The sequence below is a fragment of the Nomia melanderi genome, chromosome 4, assembly GCF_051020985.1.
Source record: "Nomia melanderi isolate GNS246 chromosome 4, iyNomMela1, whole genome shotgun sequence".
NCBI lineage: Eukaryota > Metazoa > Arthropoda > Insecta > Hymenoptera > Halictidae > Nomia > Nomia melanderi.
The window spans coordinates 12,224,028-12,244,579 of record NC_135002.1 but is presented as its reverse complement, the minus strand read 5'-3'; the positions used below and the strand labels follow the sequence as shown (position 1 = coordinate 12,244,579).

The 20,552-nt window shown below is 33.4% G+C and overlaps 1 protein-coding gene across 12 annotated transcripts in view; it reads left to right on the top strand.

The window, feature by feature from the left end:
- LOC116425485 (CUGBP Elav-like family member 1-A) overlaps positions 1 to 20,552 on the top strand; it is a 495,366-nt gene that overhangs the window by 285,415 nt on the left and 189,399 nt on the right. For 11 of the 12 annotated variants that reach the window (XM_076367228.1, XM_076367233.1, XM_076367229.1 and 8 more), the window contains one exon: positions 9,898 to 10,067. In XM_076367228.1, coding sequence (XP_076223343.1) covers positions 9,898 to 10,067 — 170 coding nt within the window. Of the gene's footprint in view, positions 1 to 9,324; positions 9,531 to 9,897; positions 10,068 to 20,552 lie in introns of those variants that run through there. The other variant, XM_076367235.1, reaches the window with a different exon arrangement.

Sequence of the window (20,552 nt, the reverse complement as noted above, 5' to 3'; positions counted from 1 at the left end):
TCCATTAAGAGTTTTTAGGGACCTGAATTCTGGAAAATTCTCTGAAAAAACTTCCTCTCATCATTGCATTGGGCCCGTTAAAAGGAAAATATTTTTTGTTTTAAAAATTATTTGGGGTCGTTAAAAATAGCTGAAATATTTTAGATTTCAGTTTTACCTAATTCATCGTCTATAATAATCGATATATCTGATTTAATCCTTTGCACTCGAGAGGTGACTCTCAGTCACCGCTTGATTTAATACAACAAAACCATGAAGTTGAATATTTAATATTTTAAATTAAACTTTGTATTACTATATGAAATATTTAAATAAAATAGCTGCGTTGCTTAATTTATCTGTGAATTATCGTTAAATCAGTTTCAGACAGACAGAATATTTCCAATGTAAATCTTTCGAGTGCAAACGGATAATATCGGTATACACTGAATTCAAAAGTGATAACCCTTATAGAACAAGATAGATATATTACGCATTTTTCATTTTTCTTAGAAAAACTATTAAAAATTGTCAAAGTGCAATGCATTATGTCATATACTATCGAAACAATCCATGAATACAAATTATACATATTTCGTTGAAACAAAAATTGTTCTAAAAATATACTGTCCCCATTTTAAGTTACAGAAACGGTAGATTCATGAAATATTGCTTAATAATTTTGGGACTAATGAACTGCGAAGATAAAGAAATAATGTATTAGGTTGGTGCATATGAAATGTCGGTTTTTCTTTACATGTGAACGTTTGTCTTCCTGTTTTCGTTATGCTTTTGTTTTTGGCATAACCTCGTTTATAGTCGTGCTGTCCATTGCCAGAGTCACATTTCAACAAAGAAAATTTTCTCAAAAGTGTTCCCTTTTGTTATTTGTTTTGAATTTTATACCGATATGAATTCAACCGATATTCGGAAATTTTTTTATGTGAGTATTAACTTGGTAATAATGCTGCAAAAGCTGCACACAATATAAACCAGACGTTTGGGGAGAATACTGTTAACGATCGAAAAGTTCAGCGTTGGTTTGAAAATTTTCGGTCTGGTGATTTTTCCCTACAAAATGAACCGCATGGAAGACTCAGAACGTCTGTGAAAAATGATGCTCTGAAAGCATTGGTGGAAACGAATCCAACTGTATCTACAATGGAAATATTATATTTTTTTTCACCTTGTCAATTTTAGAAAGGTTTCGCAATATCGTTGTATGGTCAACTTTCATTCTGGCAGCAAGTTCCCAGGGAGATAAACGTTCACAACTAAAGAAAAACCGACATTTCATATGTACCAACCTAATAATTATACAATGTTCTGTTTCATTCAACTTTATTCCCCAGGACAGATACTTCTCTATTGTAAAAGTCAGAATAATTATTAGTTTGTCAAACTTATATCGTGGCAGTCGAACATTTTCATGAATTTTCCTACAGCTGTACTGTTAACGTTACCGTCGAACACTAATATAATTAGTTTCTACTTTATACGTAGCAAATTAATATTACGTTAACTATGCCTTCGCATTACAGAGTGCATAATTTGTCTTAATTAACTGAGTGGAAAAGGAATTTAATATGTGCATAGTAATGAATTTCATTTCCGCCAGGAAGTAATATGATTCCAGGTTCTGTCAAATTCACCGTGAATCCTGAACATACTAGGACAAGGTTATACCTCCGTTGAATTAAACGTTTATGGGATGAATCGAATCGAACGAGAGCTCATTTATTACACTTTGACGTTACGTAAACAATTGAATGTTATTGCAGAACATAATATGCGCAAAAAGTAGCAGAATTAGTGGTCGGTGAGTCGGACCAACAAATGAAAGAGAGATTATTACAGTGGAAAATCCAATGAATGAAGTATTAATATAGAAGAAGATTTGAGTTCCAGTAATTACTTTTTATTTAATAAAAATAAAATTTTACCAAGATTACACTAGAATAAATGCACTTTTGAAAGAATCAATCATGTTAATATTCTAAACATTAATGAAGAATACTTTGAACTCACTCTTTTATTTATTCAATTTTTAATTGTATAATTCAATACTAACGGAATTAATTAATAATAATAATTAACAAATCTGTTTATTACTAGTAATTAATAGATATTGATAATTATTTATATCCGATTATCTTTATCAGCAGTCATTAATAGTAAGCACTGATTACTGATTATTAGTTTTCTAAAGAGGGAAGGAATTAATACTGAATGCTTGCAGTGTAAATAGGATCATCCTTTTTTTAATATTGAAGTGAATTTTATTAACAAATTGCCATTATTCCTCGAAAAAACAGTTGTCTGGCACATTAGTACTTTTTCCCACGTTCAACTATCCTTTCAACTTCGAAATAAATGAATTTAATCCAATTTTTAATTACGAATAAATTCGACTAATTATATTTACGATCATTGGTAGGAAGTTATTATTTATTAGTTTACTACACAACTCCACCATATAACTTGTTTTCTACAAGATTAGTAAAGGAACTGTATGTTTGTTATAATTGACACTAATAATAGAGTACTCGGTCAAAATTTGATAGAAACTGGCTCAGTGGTTTGCGAGATAATGGGTTACGAAGTTCGGAATTTTCCCATGAGAATAGCTTGGTTCTGGGTACTGTTAAATGAAATGTAGCATGTGTAGAATATACCTCTAACATGAAACTTTCCCAGTATGTTGTGACAAAATCAATAAAAACAAAACATTACATGCACATAAAACAGTATGTTGAATAATTATACCTAAAATATGAAATTTGAAAACCATTTCGTGAATATTCGTTATTTTGACTTAATAATATATCTCCAAACGTAACACTTGCACATAAATTGAAGTTAGGAAACTAAAGCTAAAGGTAAAAAGACTATGTAACATACACAGTTTATGTAAGCCAATGCGGTGAATGTGTTTACAATAATAATAAATTCAAAGATTAACATTTGTATACAAACTGATACGAAAGAAATACAAATTTCTTACACTGCAGTAAGGATAGTATATTTATGGCATATTTATTTTTATTATTATAATATTTCTAGCAAATTATAAAAAGAAACGAAAACTATATTTTCTTGCATTCAAAGAAATTCTTTAAGTCAATGAAATTTGTCCCATTCAAAGATATTCCATTCCAATCTTTCGTTTCTTTTCCCACAACATCGAGTTTTAGAACATCAGATTGTACACAAATGAATATTTACATAGGAACTTGAGCAAGATTCTGGATACCCGAATAATCATAAAGAAGCGATTCCTCGGTGCATTAAACACTGAATCCGCCAGCATTAGCCACTTTGTTTACCTAACCTACTAGAATCCCTGATTAGTTAACCTACTCCCATCCCTTTGATTTGAAAAGAGGATAACCAAGTCGATGGGGGAAAAGTCCTCCTCCCTGGGGAGGAGCTACGTAGTATTGTAACGGCTGCTCTTTCCTCCTCGACTCCGTCCTCCCTGGCACGCTCTATAGATCAAGATGAGAAGAGCCGGCCGGCTGGAAAATCGCTTTAAACCTCCTCCCTGGCTAATATTAACTTTCTCTTATCGTTTCGCGAAATTCCCGTACTCTTTTTTTTCCCTCGCATACTGGGTCGGACGGGAAAAGCTATCCCTTTTGCTAGGCCTTCCTGATTCACCCGGCTCAGGATTAATTGCTGGGAAATTTCTTTCTCGATGAAAAGCTCGCCTTAACTTTCTCTCCCCCCGCGCCGGGAGCAATTAATTTCGGCCGGTGAATGTGGCTGATTTCGTGGCGCGATATGAACGATTAACGATGGAAAAATGAGTAATTAAGGAAGTTGTTACTTTTCCTTTGGGAACTGTGGAGATGGGAAAACAGTTGGCGTGCTACCATTGAACAAGAATACGGTGCATGTGTGCTATTGTGAAGTTTTTAATTTTTCTTTTTATTTCCTGAAGGATGTATGAACATGAAACAACTATTTTCAAATAATATAGTACAACTTAATATAAGTAAGTTACGTACGTTCATAAGGTTATGGAGTTTCATTTATATTTTCTATAAACTTGATTTCTATAAACTATTTCATAGAAATCAGAATAAACAATATATTGATTCCATCAATTAAAGGACTCTCTATAATAAAAATAAAATCTAAAGGTCGTTACAATTTAATAACATGAACGTTTCTTTATATTCTCAAATCTTCGAATACAATTGCATAGACACATATTCAGAGAAACAAATTAACATTTCTCCATAGGAATTGACAAAAATGTGTTACGTTTTAATGAAATAATATATTATTTAAAAAGGAAACAGTTCTAGGAAATCTATTTATACAACTAAAAAAAACATTTATCTAGCTTCAGTAATCCTCGAAACATCCTTAAAAATCCCCTACCCCCAAATTCAAGACCCATTTCCACCCTTTCAATACAAATAACAACAAATAAATATATAACCCTGAACCAGTTTCGTAAGTACTCTCTAAAACACTCAAGCTCCCCCTGTAAACCATTCGTCTAACTCCAACAATTCTCAAAAGATCTGAAATCTCCAAACCCGAACTTCAAGATCCATTCCCATCCTTTCAATATAAATAACAACAAATGTAAAAGGAATATTCTTGAACCAGTTTCATAAGTAGCCACTACTTTCCTTAAAGCTTTCATGAAAACTGTTGGCCGTCACTTGAATGTTCCTCGTTGTCGAACCGGTTCGTGTGCGGGCTCGGTCGGTCGTGGCGATGTTTCGCTCTTCGTCGAGTATGACTACTTCCACCCGAGCGGAAGGCATTAGCGTTTTACGCGACGGGCACCAGCGACAGTTTGTTGCGGCGTAAAATCGTGCTTGCATAAAGTTCCGTGTTGAAATAGTGTGCCGGCGCACCGGTTTGACACTCGCGAACTCTTTCGAGGTTGTCGAGCGTCTCGGTCAGACTTTCTTGTCCCGCTGGCCGGGCCCAACTATAAATCTCCGAACTTTAAAAGTCGTCGTCGTCGTCGGTGCCGCAACGGTAAAGGGAAAAGTTGTTCGGCATGAGCAACCGTGGGCGCAACGTAAAGTGCATAATAATTAATGAGATAAAGTTGGAACGGCAACCGCCGCGTTGATAATTTTGTTTCATACTTGCGCCCATTATCTGCCATCGTCCGGTGTAATAGCCGCAATACCGCGACATCGAAGCGTCACTAATTTTATGTTTTTCGCGGTTTATCACCGACCCTGGTACTCGCCGCCACTACCGGCCGATCGATACGCTTTATTAACAATTTGTCAGACGCCTGATGCTCCTCTTTCGTTTATTTCTCGTTTCAATACAGTTGCAAAATACTCCTTTTCATGGAATGATCGTTTTTACGCGGCGGAGCGTTCGTGTCCATAAGTCGATCGCTTGAATTCCAGAGTTTCATAAATGGGAACGCTTGTAGTTTGGTATTCAACAGATGTCGTATGGAAAATTATTATTCTATGAGGAGTATGATTTGAAACGCTATTTTGGAAGCTTGAATTAATTGTAACGATTTGATCGTTAATTTATTTCATGCTCCTTGATTGTTTTTAGTCAGAAGTTGTAATCTTTTTCAGAAATATTAGTCCAATCATAATCTAACTTAAACTAAGCTTAACAGCAAGAAATATAAGTGAATTTGAATATAAATGTAAGTTTCACATAACTTGTCAAAGGTTTCTAAGGTTTCTCGGTACCACCGTTTTGGAGCCTATAAAGTCAGTAAACACTAGTTTTCGGATTATTAACAATTAAAGTTAGACCACACCTGTTATGTTGCTGAATACACCTCACTTTGGGAAAACAGTGTTAGAGAACTCGTTTCATGTTTAGTTAACGACGTGACAGTTAATGTTTTAACGCAAACTCGAATCTCAATAAAACATAACATTTCTCAATATTCTAATATTTTCTTATATTACATTAATTACAATCATTTTTTAACATAAATTATATAATTTTATTATCTCCATTTTCCTATTACCTAATTAAAAACTCTTCAAAAACCGCTGCAAAATTTTATTATTATCTCACGAGTAATGACGAATAAATATTAAAAGTAAATTACTAAATTTATTTCTGAAATATGTTACCGTTATTAATAATCAATAACTGCAATAAATAAATAAGATGAAAACATTGATAAAAGCGATAAACCAAAATGCACAATTTATATTTAGATACGTAAATCTGTCGTCAAAATGATAGTCACCAGAAGATCGTCCACGTGGATATTTGTACACGCGGATGAAACGGTTCAGATGATACGGCGGTTAGAAAATTATGAAACACACAAGATAATCCGTTTGGATGAGATTGAGGGCAGTTCCCCTGAACCGTACATCGACAAGGACGGTTCCAAATGCGTGTAATCCGATCGAGGATACCAACCGTCGGCAATAGTACCCCAGAAGTTTTAAAAGCGTCTGGATATATGTGCATACAGGGTGACTCATAAATGCATGTCCAGGCTTTAAGCGAACCTACGCATAAAGTAAATAAAACATGTCAAGTGAATATGCCCTATACTCTTTCATTATCGAGTTGTAAATAATTAAACAAGATCTTTGATATTTCGTCTTTTATGTATGCACACGTTATCATATAGTATAGTACGTTTACGACAAGTTTAATGTTTATTAATTCATTAATGTTTATTAATAATATTTATCAATTTGAATTTATCGAAATTTGTATTTATTTATGGAATATCTGGTATTTTTAAGGGACTCGATATTAACACTTTATCTACCGAATGTTTATTAATCGGCTATCCGATTGCGAATGCTTAACGGAAGATAACCTATAAAATGACGTTGGTTTAAAACAAAATAAATCGGAACTATATAACGAGATTCCCTTGTATTTTGATTTTAAAGTTGTAGAGCTTTAAAAGTAGAAACATACACTAACACGCTATGGTGAAAATTATAAATATAGTCAGTAAATGTTTGGCTTGATTATGAGTGGTAAATAAGTTGTTAATTTCGAATATTTTTTTTAAACTTATAACTCGAAAATTTATAATAAAATACGTAGGACAGAAATTCATAAAACTTTTTTATGTACTAATTAAAGTATGAATATGTTTTTACGAGTCACCCTTTATATATAAGTATGTACATGTATATGTACATATCTATATATAAAATACATATGAGAAATCCCCCACTCCGATTAAACACGTGCACAAGCTTAATTAAACGTAGCTCAGTCTTTTGGCGACTGACGCAAGCTAACATATTCCGGAATGTGGCCACCATGTTTAAAATTCGGGGATGACCCTCGACTGAAGTGGCCAAATATATCTGCTGACGTAACTTAGAGGGTGAAGTCGATTTAGTCGCGACCGAAAAGAAGGATTCGTTTGGAGGAATATTAATAGCATAGCTCGATTAATAGGAAGTTACTATTAGTCGGCGAGTTTTTTCGCGAATCTATATTTTAATTAATAAACAAAAAAAAATGAAATTTTCTGAAATATTGTATCACTTATTAATAGATTTGGTAAAATGAATATGTAACGAAGTAAAACAATTTTGTTTTTACCCTATCTTGTGTTCATTACATTTGTAAACTACAAATATTTAAGAATTTATGAATACAATCTTGTCTAATGTAAAATTAATAAATTTTCATACTTAAAAATTCGCAAATATCTTCAATGCATTCGAATAAAAATTAGAAATTGATTTTTAAGTTAATTTAGAAATGACAAAAGTAAATATTAAATGTCACATGAAATTATCAGACAGTAACGGAAAATAACTAATTTTATTAAAACTAATAGAAGGAATTAATAATAACGGAATTCGAAATCGATACAATTCGCCGAATCGAGTGAAAAGATCTTGAAACTTGGCGCGAATCGTGTAACATCGTCACCTCCTCTATTTCTCGGTTGATACGCACGAATGCAAACGCTTAAACATTTTTATCGCTGCTGCAATGAAGTTCCGTATGCGGCCGCCTGTAAGCTTTTGAACCGAATATGGTGGAGATCGATTTCAAGTGTACTTTGCCAAATGAAAATGTTTATTAAGCCGACGACTTTATGAGTATCATGTTTTCGAGAGCACGCTCACGCACGTGTAGTACGAAAGAACTATGGAGTGGGTAATTACGAGAGGGAGAGATTTTATTTGTAAAATAATGTTTCCGATTTGTGGAAAGACGGGAAGCATTTAACAGAAATTAGTAGAATAAACGAATCCAATCTTTCATCTGCATTAACGTGCACTTTTCCTGAGAACCGCGAAATATTAGAATATAAATGGATCCCGTTAATATTTCAGGTCGGATGAAAAGCGATTACGGTTCCTGCTTGTGAAATATATGTCGATCCGAAACATGTTACAAATTAACATTTATGTATTCAGCATCATCAATCTACACTATACTTATTATCATAATTCGTATTAAACATAAATGGTCGTAATACGTATTCCTGTCATATTATTATTTAGTAATTGTTAAATAATTGAATTGAATTAATAATTAAATTATAATTATTACGACCAATGCTTAATACGATGAAACTTGATATTCTTTCAGTGAATTTTATTTGTGGTTCCTAATTGTATCTAAAGTAGTAACAGTTACGCATGGTCAGACACGTATAAGGTTGTGAATATGAAGCAATATAAAATACAATGACTATGTATGATGATGTAATAATATATTGCATAATAATATAATAACTGATTACATATATATACAACTTATAGAATTGTACATACATAAAAATATATAGAAAATAACTTATTGTATAAGTTATTATTCAACTTATATTCTATTATATCACAAATATATTACAAATTATATAACAGAAAATGGAGCATACCTTTAAAGTAAAAACTAATCTGACCTCAATCATACAAATGCAAAAGAAATTATAGATCTAAAAACAAGTAGAATGAGGCTCATCTGTCAGAAAAGTAGAAAGTTGTTCCTTACTGATTACATCTCTCTACTAGAACATAAATCGTTGTTATTTATAAGTGTACACTGAGATGTTCAGCAGTTAGATATGCAAATTATGATCTTCGTCTGGTTGAAGAACTATGGCCTGTGCTAGATTAGATAAGAAAGAAAATATCCTCTAGTCGAATACATCTACCGAGTGAACTGATTTGACAAAATAAAACGAGGACTACTCCCTGGCAACACAGTTTCTAGCCACATGAGTAAAATATGATCTGTTAATAGTGAAACAAACAGAATGAAGTATGCCGTTGGACAGCCATATGCAATAAATCTGGTACGCCACTGTCAGCCGACTAAAATAGTTTGTTTACTATGAAACCGATGGAATATTACCATTGTGCAACGATTCAACTATGCTTGTCAGTCTTTTGTGCACACCTTATGTAAGCGTCTAGACGTCGATGACAACTAGATGAATGTTTTATAATATCATTAATTTTTGGGTTGTAACATAAATAAGTTCAGCAGTTATAGTCAATACACATATCTATTTATTAACAGTGATGTGAACAGTGCATGAACACTGGGTTTAAACACTCTACAAGTGGTTGCTTGTTAACAAAAAGGTAGACAAAGTGATTTCATAGACAATGCTTGTGATCATTCAAGTTTTTACTTACTATTATTTATTAGTTATAGTATTATGCTTATTTTTAATTTAATACTAAGAGATGTGTTGATTTCCTTGTCAAATCTAATATAATTACTTGGTATCTTTAAAGAAGAGAAAACTTTATTTTAAGAAAATACGTAGTTAGTTGAAATCTAAAAATATACAGTAAAATAAACTCAAGCACTAATGTTCAAGTGTTAATCACATGTTTATACCTTTGAGTAAATTTATTTATAATAAGTTTAATTTTTATTATTAGCTTCAACTAATAACATACGAGCAAAACAGAAATTTTATAAAAATAATTTTGTTCCTTGCAGTATAATGAACAACAACAGTGTCGAGCAGCCAGATCCTGACAATATAAAAATGTTCGTGGGTCAGGTTCCGCACGACATGGACGAAAATGATTTAAGGACGCTGTTCGAGGAATTCGGTCGAGTACATCAGATAAATATCCTGCGGGACAAAATCACCGGAAGTCATAGAGGTAAGTGTTGGATCAATGAATACCTTGTAGACATTTTATTACTAGTCCAACTTTCTTCAAAATGATTATTTTATAACAATAGTTTTCATAATTGCGTATTTTTATACTTATCATTCTTCGGAAATCATCAATGGTTTTTACGGTAGTGAATTTTAATTAATATAAAAAAAAAACAAAGTTCAGCTCGTGAAATGTCCCAGACAGTATGAAAATTAATTTTGTAATATAATGATGCTATGGAATTTGAAAGAAGTATCGGCAGTTCAATAACACTTGAATGTTTCGTTTCAGTTTGAAAAGTACTTGCGAATTCTGTATTATAGATAAAACGAAATTACATATTCCATTCGTTTACTTTTCATTGTATGAAAAGTTTGAATCTAGCCTCGGTTTGATATTGAAAATAAATTGTCACAACCGCAATCGTTCGGAATTCGATCGAATTACGAGCACGTTGAGGTAAAGCCACGTTAATTTAATTATTGGAACTTTTCTCTGCCGCTCGATAATCCTCCGTATCGCAATATTCGATAACGAACTGATTTTTCATTAGTCTGCCGCATAGCAAGAGATACTTTAATCTTGTGGCAATTCTATTAACTACGCCGCTCCTGATAATCGAACAGAATTCAATTGTCCCGCGGCGTTTATTTTTAATCGCGCCGCTGGCGAGCGTTACTCACGGAATTTCGCTTCCGGCTCGCTTTGTCGATCGTTTTCATTTTAATCAATCACGAAATCGTTGCTCGAACGTGGAGTCAAACTCCGAGTAACTTTTATTCGCGTATTTACCATTTCATTAAAAAAAAAAAAGATTTATTTACAAGACCAATGTGCGCAACGATTTCTCTTCGCTTTTAGTTATTAAAAATACAATTAATGGAAGAACGATTACCGATTAACTGTTTATAAATTATTACAATTTTCGAAAAATGTCATACTGAAGGGACAAATTGTTGTAATAACGCATTTCACTAAAACAAAAGCCATTCTTCTCACATTAGTAATTTAAAAGCAACAAATTCAAAATTACATCATTAATGCAGCAATAAAATAACTATTTGAATAGAAAGTAATTTTTATGTTTTACGTTTATATTTCTAATTATTTTATTTTAAGACTTCATATTTCATTGAAATATAAGAAAATCTTTCAGTATATACTACTTATCTTTTGCCATTCAAGATTAACAGGAAATAGAGAATAGGAAAGAACACTAAAATAACATCGCGAAAGAACAATTTAAACGTATCACAGATAACAATTGTTTCAAAACTTAGTGTCGGAATATTTTAAAATTGCGAAGAAACAGACCTAAGGATGAGCTCAACGGAATTAATCTGCCTAAGCGGGCAATCTTACCAAAACACAGGATTCATTGCGGCGAATAAATTACTTGGGAAATAAAAGTGAACAAAGAAAAGAAATAACAGAGATGTTTTGAGGCCCCACTTGCATGTGATCACCGGGTTTGGCAATGGAACGTTCGTTCGTATGACAAGCGCGAATGGACGTAGAAAAGGAGAAAGAGGAGAGAGAATGGACACCATTTACGATGGCAGGAAGGACGATAAAACGTTGCGACACGATCGTAGACCGAGATTAAACCAGTCTCTGTTCGCCCATGCCACGCGGACATAATTTGAGAATAAAATAATTCTCGCGCCCGGCTGCAAGTAGATTGAACGATTTCAGGAACGTCCTGGCTGGATGATGAATCGCGAGAAGGACGTTGAACGAGGATATTTCATTCACACCTTTCAACGCAGAGTGTTTCCTCCTTGAGAAAAAAGACGATTAGTCGTGATTCAACAGAACTTAATTTCCATTTAACTGTTGCAATGCAGCACAATTTCTTCGGAGAAAGAAATGCTGAAAAGTGATATATATTAGAGTAGTACAATTTTCATATTAACTTATATTTCTTTATTCTGTTTGAGTAATTTATTACCGAAAGTGATTCAGAACTAAATGAGAAAGAGTTATATAAAATATTGACTAATTCTTTTGTTAATATGTTTGTAACGTTTGATATTAAGTAATTTGGTGTGGATAATAAAGAAACATATGAAGATAATGGAGTAACTTGTATAGTAGTATAAATAAACCACAAAAGAAAAATTAGAATACGAAGGGTACTACGAATTTTTAGGTTACAGTATACAGTTCACCGGGAATCGTAGTTCGTAAATCTTCGTTTAAATTGCTCATAGAAAGTGAAGAGAGTATAATCGAAGCGACCGGAGAGGAAATAAGTGCCCATATACGTGGAACACGCGAGGATCGATGCCCAGACAGCGGTGCTCGCATTTACACGGTCCTTTCTCGAGCTATTGATCTAAGAAAGAACCCACCTACTGTCCTTAGCCTCTTGCGACGCTTCTCCAACCTCTATTCATATGCAATCGATTAAAGACAGAGATTAATGAAATAGAATATTTACTTCTCGATAATTACTAGGCTGGAGATCTTTATGTAAACTCAAATGTTTAAGAACATAATCATAAAAATAGCATTATCTATTTTTTCGTATCGTGATAATTCTATGCAGTTTTCTACTTTCTATTTTCCCATAAATGTATACAAATTTGTATTACAATCATTGCAAATATTGTGATACTGGCCGTTGAAATGTTAAGAATAAGAATTTCATTTTTAAAGTAAATGAGATGTGAAAATGATTTCCACTAGTAGAATTTATTCTGATTATGTATTGATTTTCAAGCTTGATACCTTCTCTTCTTTATTTAAGAAAAATAAATTCCTGTTCTCGTTGTATTCATTGATTATATTTATTATTGCACGCATAAAAACTATTTTTCTGCTACCTGCATTCTAGAGTTTTTTTTACTGGAATAATACGATAATTTTTGAGAAAATTTATTGTAAATTGAAAAATAAATCTAGTTTAACTTATACAAAACAAAATCAATGCGCTCAACGAAGAAATATATAATTATATTTTGTTTATTACAAACAAAAATTTAATTCGAAAATAAGGTATCAATGGAATATCGATATTTTCGTAAAATATTAAATGGATATTGACAATTTCATTAGGTATGAAACAATTATCGATGGTTCAGTGAAATATCAATCTGATATGACTTCAGAACGGTATCTGTGTTGCTTTAATGTTACTTGAAGAAGTATTGGTTTCGTTAATTAATATCAAGCACCGATAATTTCAATGACTTTCGAAGCCTCCTGTAGAATGTTTGGATATTAAATTGTTTAAATGTCATCGATAATATCGATATCAGTCCGACAACAAACCTTAAGCATCAAAAGAAAGTTCTTCCATATTTTAACAAAGTTTAATAGAATTTATTAATTGTTAAAAAAAAGTTGTTAATAGTTTTAACATTATAAGACTTAACATTAATTTCATCAATAAGAGAAGAATTTGGTAAACAGGAGGACAGTTAATTTTATGTATAGCATGATCAGTATAACATTTATGAATAAGAATATATTTTTTATGTTTACAAATTATTTTGATTTTTAAAAATGACTGCATGGAACTCATTTTGAATGAAAAATCTTCTGTGTGATTATACAAATGAAGAATATGGAAACTATTTGAAACAAGTGTATCTTCTACCGAATTAACGAAGAATGTCAGAGTCCGAGAACATGAAATGAAAAATGAAATTCTTGAAATCAGCACGTAATTCAATTCCCATTTACCGATGCAGATAGAATCGGAACGTGGATAATTAATGAGGCATTCGGATAATACAGAGCGGACCGTAAGCAATTTTCTATGCCCTAAATAGTAACCAATAATTGATTTATGAGCGCGACAGCGGTTATGTTCCGTTTCCTGAATAAAGCTCGGTATCTGTATTCCAGAAACCATCGAATAAATTATAACCTACCAAGGAGCGATTAAAACTGTATTCATCGTATGAAAGCATATTTCAATTATTTGCAACACAATAATAGTTTCTGCTTCCGTAAACAATTATCTATTTTGCATATTTCCCTTATACAATTGAACAATGCATATCATGCTTGAATGTAATAGAGTAATTGTATCCTTACAAATGATATAAAAATTAAAAATTCTCATTCCTCTAAATGAAAATTGCTTCTTTCAAATTGCCTGGCCATTTATCGACTTCTTCTACTTACAAAACAGTCGACGCTGCTGGAATCTTATTTAACTCTAATATTTCAACATTTCTTCGTCGTTTTCATTAGAGAGATTGCAATGCGTGATTAAAATTGTTCGTTTCAAAACGAAAAATCAAGACATTAGATTCAAAACGAAAGTCACTTTCACATTGTATATATATGAATACATTTATAAGTTGCTCAGAATTCTTTTTGTTTTTATTAGAATTATTATTCTTATTCTTAAGTTTATTTCAAAAACAGCATTCCAAGAAATTGGTTTCCAGAAAATATATTCACAATTTCAAATTTCGATTACCCTAGAGAATTACTTGATATTGCCTGGTTACTTTTACAATTACAATAGGGTTCCACATGACTGTAAACAAAGTACCTTGCAATTCGTAGCTTCAAAACACTCCAACCCTTTCGCATAGAGATCTACTAGCCGGGCAAGACTCAAATTAGGAAATTCTTGGGCACTCAATCGCGTCAAGGAATATTTTACCAGTCGCAAGGATAAGCGAATACCAGCCAGGGAATCTGGGAAAGGAGGAACTGGTTCGTTTGATCGAGATTCTTCCCCTCTTGTCGTTGCGTCACAAAGTAACGGAGTATCGAATTCCAGTAGCTTACGCGAACCAATCGAACAGAACCGAATACTTTTTAAGACTCCAATAAGTTTGATGCATTTGGCATTTCGAGACTTTTTGATTCGACGCTGCCGCGAGTTCTCTTTATGTAAGCGAAGTAGCTGAAGTTCCCTGTACGTGTGACGACGCAGGGACCAGTCTTATTTAATTTCAACCGTGAACTGAATTTTGAATCTAGTGCATTACAGAGATAAGTACCTTATCTTCAACACGAAAATATTGTTTAATTATTACACGTCGTTCGGTAAATTAAAATTATTTAACTCTCTGCACTCCATAAACACCGCTACAGCAACCCGCATATTTTATTTTACAACTCCACAGGCGCCACTGCAGCGACGGATATATTATTAACTGTTCCTAGCCTTTTCTCTTGTCTATTCAGTTCACTTTAAGACTTTAAGACTTTAAGACTTTGTGGAGTGTGAAAGAACAATGGTGAGTGTGTAATTTTGTGATTTCGAAGTTACTGACCGTTACAGAAATGAAAAGAAAGAAAATTATCGTGAAGATTTTGAAATGTTTCATTAGTGGTACCCCAAAAATAGTTTCGAGCTGATGGTAAGTCACATTACAAAATCGCCCGGAATACAAAGGGTTAGTTATTAAGAGTTATTAAATTAAAATCTACTTCTGAGTTACAAACAATTTCTTAATAACGTTTACGTTTAGCAAACGAGTTTGATTGTACTTTGTTCTTGCCCAACGTTGTTGACTCATGACTACGCGTGCTACCTTGTATATAGCAATCAAAAATGCAATCTGATGAGACGGTTCCAGTGGCGGAACATTAATTTACCATTACGCCAGGGTAATCAAGTTAAATTTTCACAATGGCAAACGAATTTCGTCCGAACCGGTACTCGGCGCTACCATCAATTTTGCAGCTGTGCGTGACGTTTACAATTCGTCTAGATTAATCGTTCCGAAAGTTCTCAGAATTTCAGCATTTCCCGCTCTGCCTAGCTCGCAGGAACGGCATAGTTGGACTTCCGCGTTCATCCATGCGTATCCACCAAAACCTTTTTCTATTCCCACTATGATGGATTTCGAGCGGAAGAGAAAAATGCGATTCGTGACGCCTACTATAGATCCTCGAACTCGTGTCAAGATATTAAATGATACTTGTTAGCGTGCAATCGATCGATGTAAAATAGATATAGAAATGGAATCTGTTTCTTGTAACTCTTAGATAAAATAGAAGTGGAACAAATAGAGAAACTACTTTCAAGAAAACAATGCCAATGCAATAAAGCAATTTCAAACGCCAGAGTTCTCTAATTCTACAGGCATGAATAAGTTCTATAATTTATTACATAGTTTCAACGTTTTCATATAAAATCATCTTCTCAATTGTTCTACCAATGACAAGAGCATTCTGTACACAACGCGCTTGCTTCACCTACGACAGATAAAATATCATCTTACTTTTCCCATAATCACGTTAACATTAATTCATGAATGTAACAATATTACAGTAGCATTCTAAAAAAAATAGGTTTACACTTGACATTCATAACTTACTGTCGGATTTGTAAGGAAAAGCTATACGAAGTGACATTAGTGTGAAAATACGTGGGCATGCGGCTAAATAGAGGTTTTATTGCTTCCCCGAGCACTCTGCCCGAGAAACCGGAAGTTTGCCCTCCTTACTCAGCCCCGTCGGTACCGGCAACCTCCCCCCAAAATAAACAGTGTTCCGCGTCGCGTTATTTATGCAAGTGGTGAACAGAGATAGCTTCAAAAAGTTTCGATCTCTCGCCTGGTTTAAATCGCATTTTGCGTCCCGGCTGTTCGAAAATTGTGACGTTTACCAGACCATCGTCCCTGAATTTCATACTTGACAGTTTTAAATGGGCTCCACGATGGAACTCGAAATTGTATTAAACCGCGGCGTGTCACTTTCCTGTGCCATATTTTGTACCCGTCTGTAATCAAATTCGAATTATTCCACGCAGCACGATTTCATGCTTCGCCTTTCACGTTCTTTGAACTGCGTCCAGTTGACAGTATACACGGAACGACTCTATGATCTTTAAATAGACGTTGTTATAAATTCCATGCTTTAATTCATTCGATCCTAGGATGTTTTTTAGAAGATAATTCTCAACCTTTGCCCCAAAGATTTCTTTCGATTTATATTGGATATTTAAGAAAAATATTTGTTATCTTATCAGAAGTCACTTTGTGATCTTAGCTTGAAACCAATACAAGATTCATTCTTCACACAGGCCTTTAATTTTTACTTTTTCTTATGCAATTGGTATTTCTGGCTAAATATTATGTTATACGCCTGGTAATTGGTCTCGAATGGATTAATAGGTTAATTGTTGTATCAGCAGTTATGAAAATTGCATACAGTGTAAGTTTCTTAATGAAACAGACACTAAACGACTTTTCTAAGTGATTCCTTTCGTGAATCTGATAAATCTGACAAAATTCGGTTCGTTCTATTTTGTTATTATGGAAATTAATTTTTATACCTATATGAAACGTTGTATTGTTCAAATTTAGATGATATGGTATAAAAATTGTTAAAGTTGATGGAAAACATTCGATGAAGATGAATTTTGAAACTATACGTATTTTGAATGATTAGGAACATAAAAACTAATTTGTGGGAATTCTCTGAATGATCAAATTTAAATGACAGTGAATCGGGCTGCATTTTTCTAGAAAAACACAGGCAGACAGCATTTTCAGGTGTCGACAAATCAACAATAGAATTTGGAGCTTAAAATTTAATTTATCGCTACATATTTCGGCCAACACGTGCGCCTTTAACATTCTCGTTTCAAACTCATTAGCGGCAGACGTGTCATAAATCTCAAGATGCGACGTAGCACTATACGTGTCAACTCAACGCGTGGTCTAAGACTTCTGCGAGCCACCCCACAGCAGATTTCACCCCCACGCAATATGGTAAGCGGGAACAACTGATTTATAAACTAACTTTCCACGATGGAGAACTTAATTTGCGACTCGTTAGCTATATTTCATTAGCACAAGCCAGAATAAGATGAAAATTAAGAGTAACAAGATTTGACATAAATCTAATTCATACGAAACTATGGGCGAATTTTAATCAGACGTATTAACCGTATAAATTATATATAACAAATTTAATATTTATTATCTTATTACAATAACTACACACCTAATAACTATCATTTAAGTATCTAAATTAACGAAACACAGGTGGCACCTTTAATATCTTATAACAAAAGTTGCTCAACACTACTAAGCAACTACACAACTAAACAAAAATCTATTGCAACTTTATAATACTGCATATGTAACCATCAATTTCTTTTAAATTTCACCGACCATTTCGTTATCTTATATTTAACAAATAGAAAAGAGAATTAATGCACAATGAAAGTCCTTGGAAATTGTTAAATCCGTGCTCTTCGGCCGAAGGAAAGCGATTGGCATAATTACACTGGGGCAACTCTCTTCCAGTATCTTAGGTAGTTGAGAAGAAGATCAACAGACGATATTTCAGTAAACTAACCGTTGCTTAAACATTAAACACTGGAACGTCTTCATTATGGTAACGCGTCTTCGTAGAAATTCGTTGAAGGCGTAGCGCCGTCGAAGGTCTTCCTCGAATTTCCCCCAGATCGTGTACCTTGTTGTATGGAAATTGCTCGTAGGATCCGTTTGCTTCCCCAAACCCCCTGTTTCACTGATCGATCTTATAGCACTCGTTGCGCGGAAGTACGCTCCGCCATTAATCACGAACCGCTATTAATCGTCCCTTAAGTAGAACGACGTTTCGGGGCACCACCCGTCTTGCCTCTTTCAATCAGAGGCAAAAGCGAGCTTCGACAGCCAACCTGTCCTGGCATCTCCCACAGAAATGTATAGAAATCGCTTTCGCCTCTTATTTGTCGTTTCTATGTCTTGACACCTGTCTCAGAGTCGAATCGAACGATTGATGATTTCTTCTATAGTTGCTGGGAGTACTGGATATCGCGTTATACGAACGAACCGGAAGCGATTTCTCGAGCGAAATTCGTTCGAAGAAGTGAAATGAAATTTGTTTATATGATCTTACTGAAATTTGGTGAGTCTTGGTGGTGCTTCGTAGGATTTGGATTTCTACAGTTCTTGCGTTATATTTTGACTTCCAACACAACCAATATATTTTATGAGTACAGTAAATTTTATATAAAATACCTTATTTCCATAGTTTTCAAATGAGTTTGTATATTCATTTTATGAATGTTGTTTTGAGAAAAACTGTTCAAAATCTTCATTGAATATTGATAACACCTAAATTAAACAATCTATCTGAGAAGTCAGTTACTTCGGAACTTTAAAGTAACTCTAACTCTTTCATAGCCGCCCTGAGCACAACAATAGACCGTCTTAAACTTACGTTAGACCTCTTCCTATCTCAAATTCTGACGTACTTCCCGAAAGAAACTACAACGTCCTTACTTTCTAAATTTGATCCCAATATTTCTTAAATATATTTTCAAACTACTCTTTTCCTTATTTTCATATTTCGAACTTATTTGAAATTCCCTTTTCGTAGGAAAATATAAATCAACACTTTTAAATTGTTATATGAAAATTTCTTATTATACCCTGATATTTCCCCGAATTTTTCTAATTTAACACTTCATTGACAGAGCAGTTCCCGTGAATAATATGCAAATACCCCGCTCAAACGTTTCAAGTTAATTAAACGTTTAGAAATGCGCATACATTTCGTTCGCCGAGAGGTCTGAACAGAATCGTTGTTTCAGCCCAATTTTTGACACGTTCGTCCAAAATTTCACTTCGCTTCCTTCGGGATTCGTGCCACTCGAGGTTCGCCGAGTTTAAGCAAAACTTGAGTGTCTTTTCAAACCGCGCACTTCGACGGATTAGACGGAAAAGTTTAAACGAAACTGCCACGTGAAACGATTGGAAAACTGCATCCGAGCCTGGCGTTGCATCCACGCCACCGTATCCGATGGAATACCTGCTAGTAGTAAGAATAAATTTTATTCCGCTACCGTGCAGAAAACTTCCTTTCCTTATGAAGGATATTTCAAATCCGCATGAGACCGGAAAGTCATAGAATTATAAATGAAATTTGGATGGGAATAGCACGGAAAGCGTTAGTTCTATATGTACGTTCCATTCCAGCATTCACTTATGCATAGTAACATAATAGATCAATAAAAGACTTCGATGAATAATCACTTCAGATAATTGTAATTCAAATTATTTCCATTGAGAATTAATTACTTCTTAATTAGTTGTTGTTAAATAGTTCGTTGGAATTTACTAAACCGAGGACAGTTGTTGATTTATTAATTAATGATCACTTCAGTTATAAATTCAAATTTGTATCATTTCAAATTTTGGTTATATTAAAACCCTCTGATCAGAACAGAATTCAAACTATGTAGTGTCCATGAGAAATTTTAAAAAAAGATTTTTTTATATCTATGTTAATAAGACATATTTATAAATATATAAATTTATTTATTTGTGAATAAATATATGAATAGATAATAAGTGAATAAACAATTTAGTAGGTATGTAATACTTTGAATATCATATTAATATTTGAAGAAAGTGGTAAATTATCGAGCTGTCGTTGTAGATAATTACAAAATAGTTTTTTGTCGTATTACTTTACTAAATTATTAAGAGTTCAGATACTAATCTAACGACTATGATTTCTCGAGAAGAAAAGTTTTTGTAAAATATC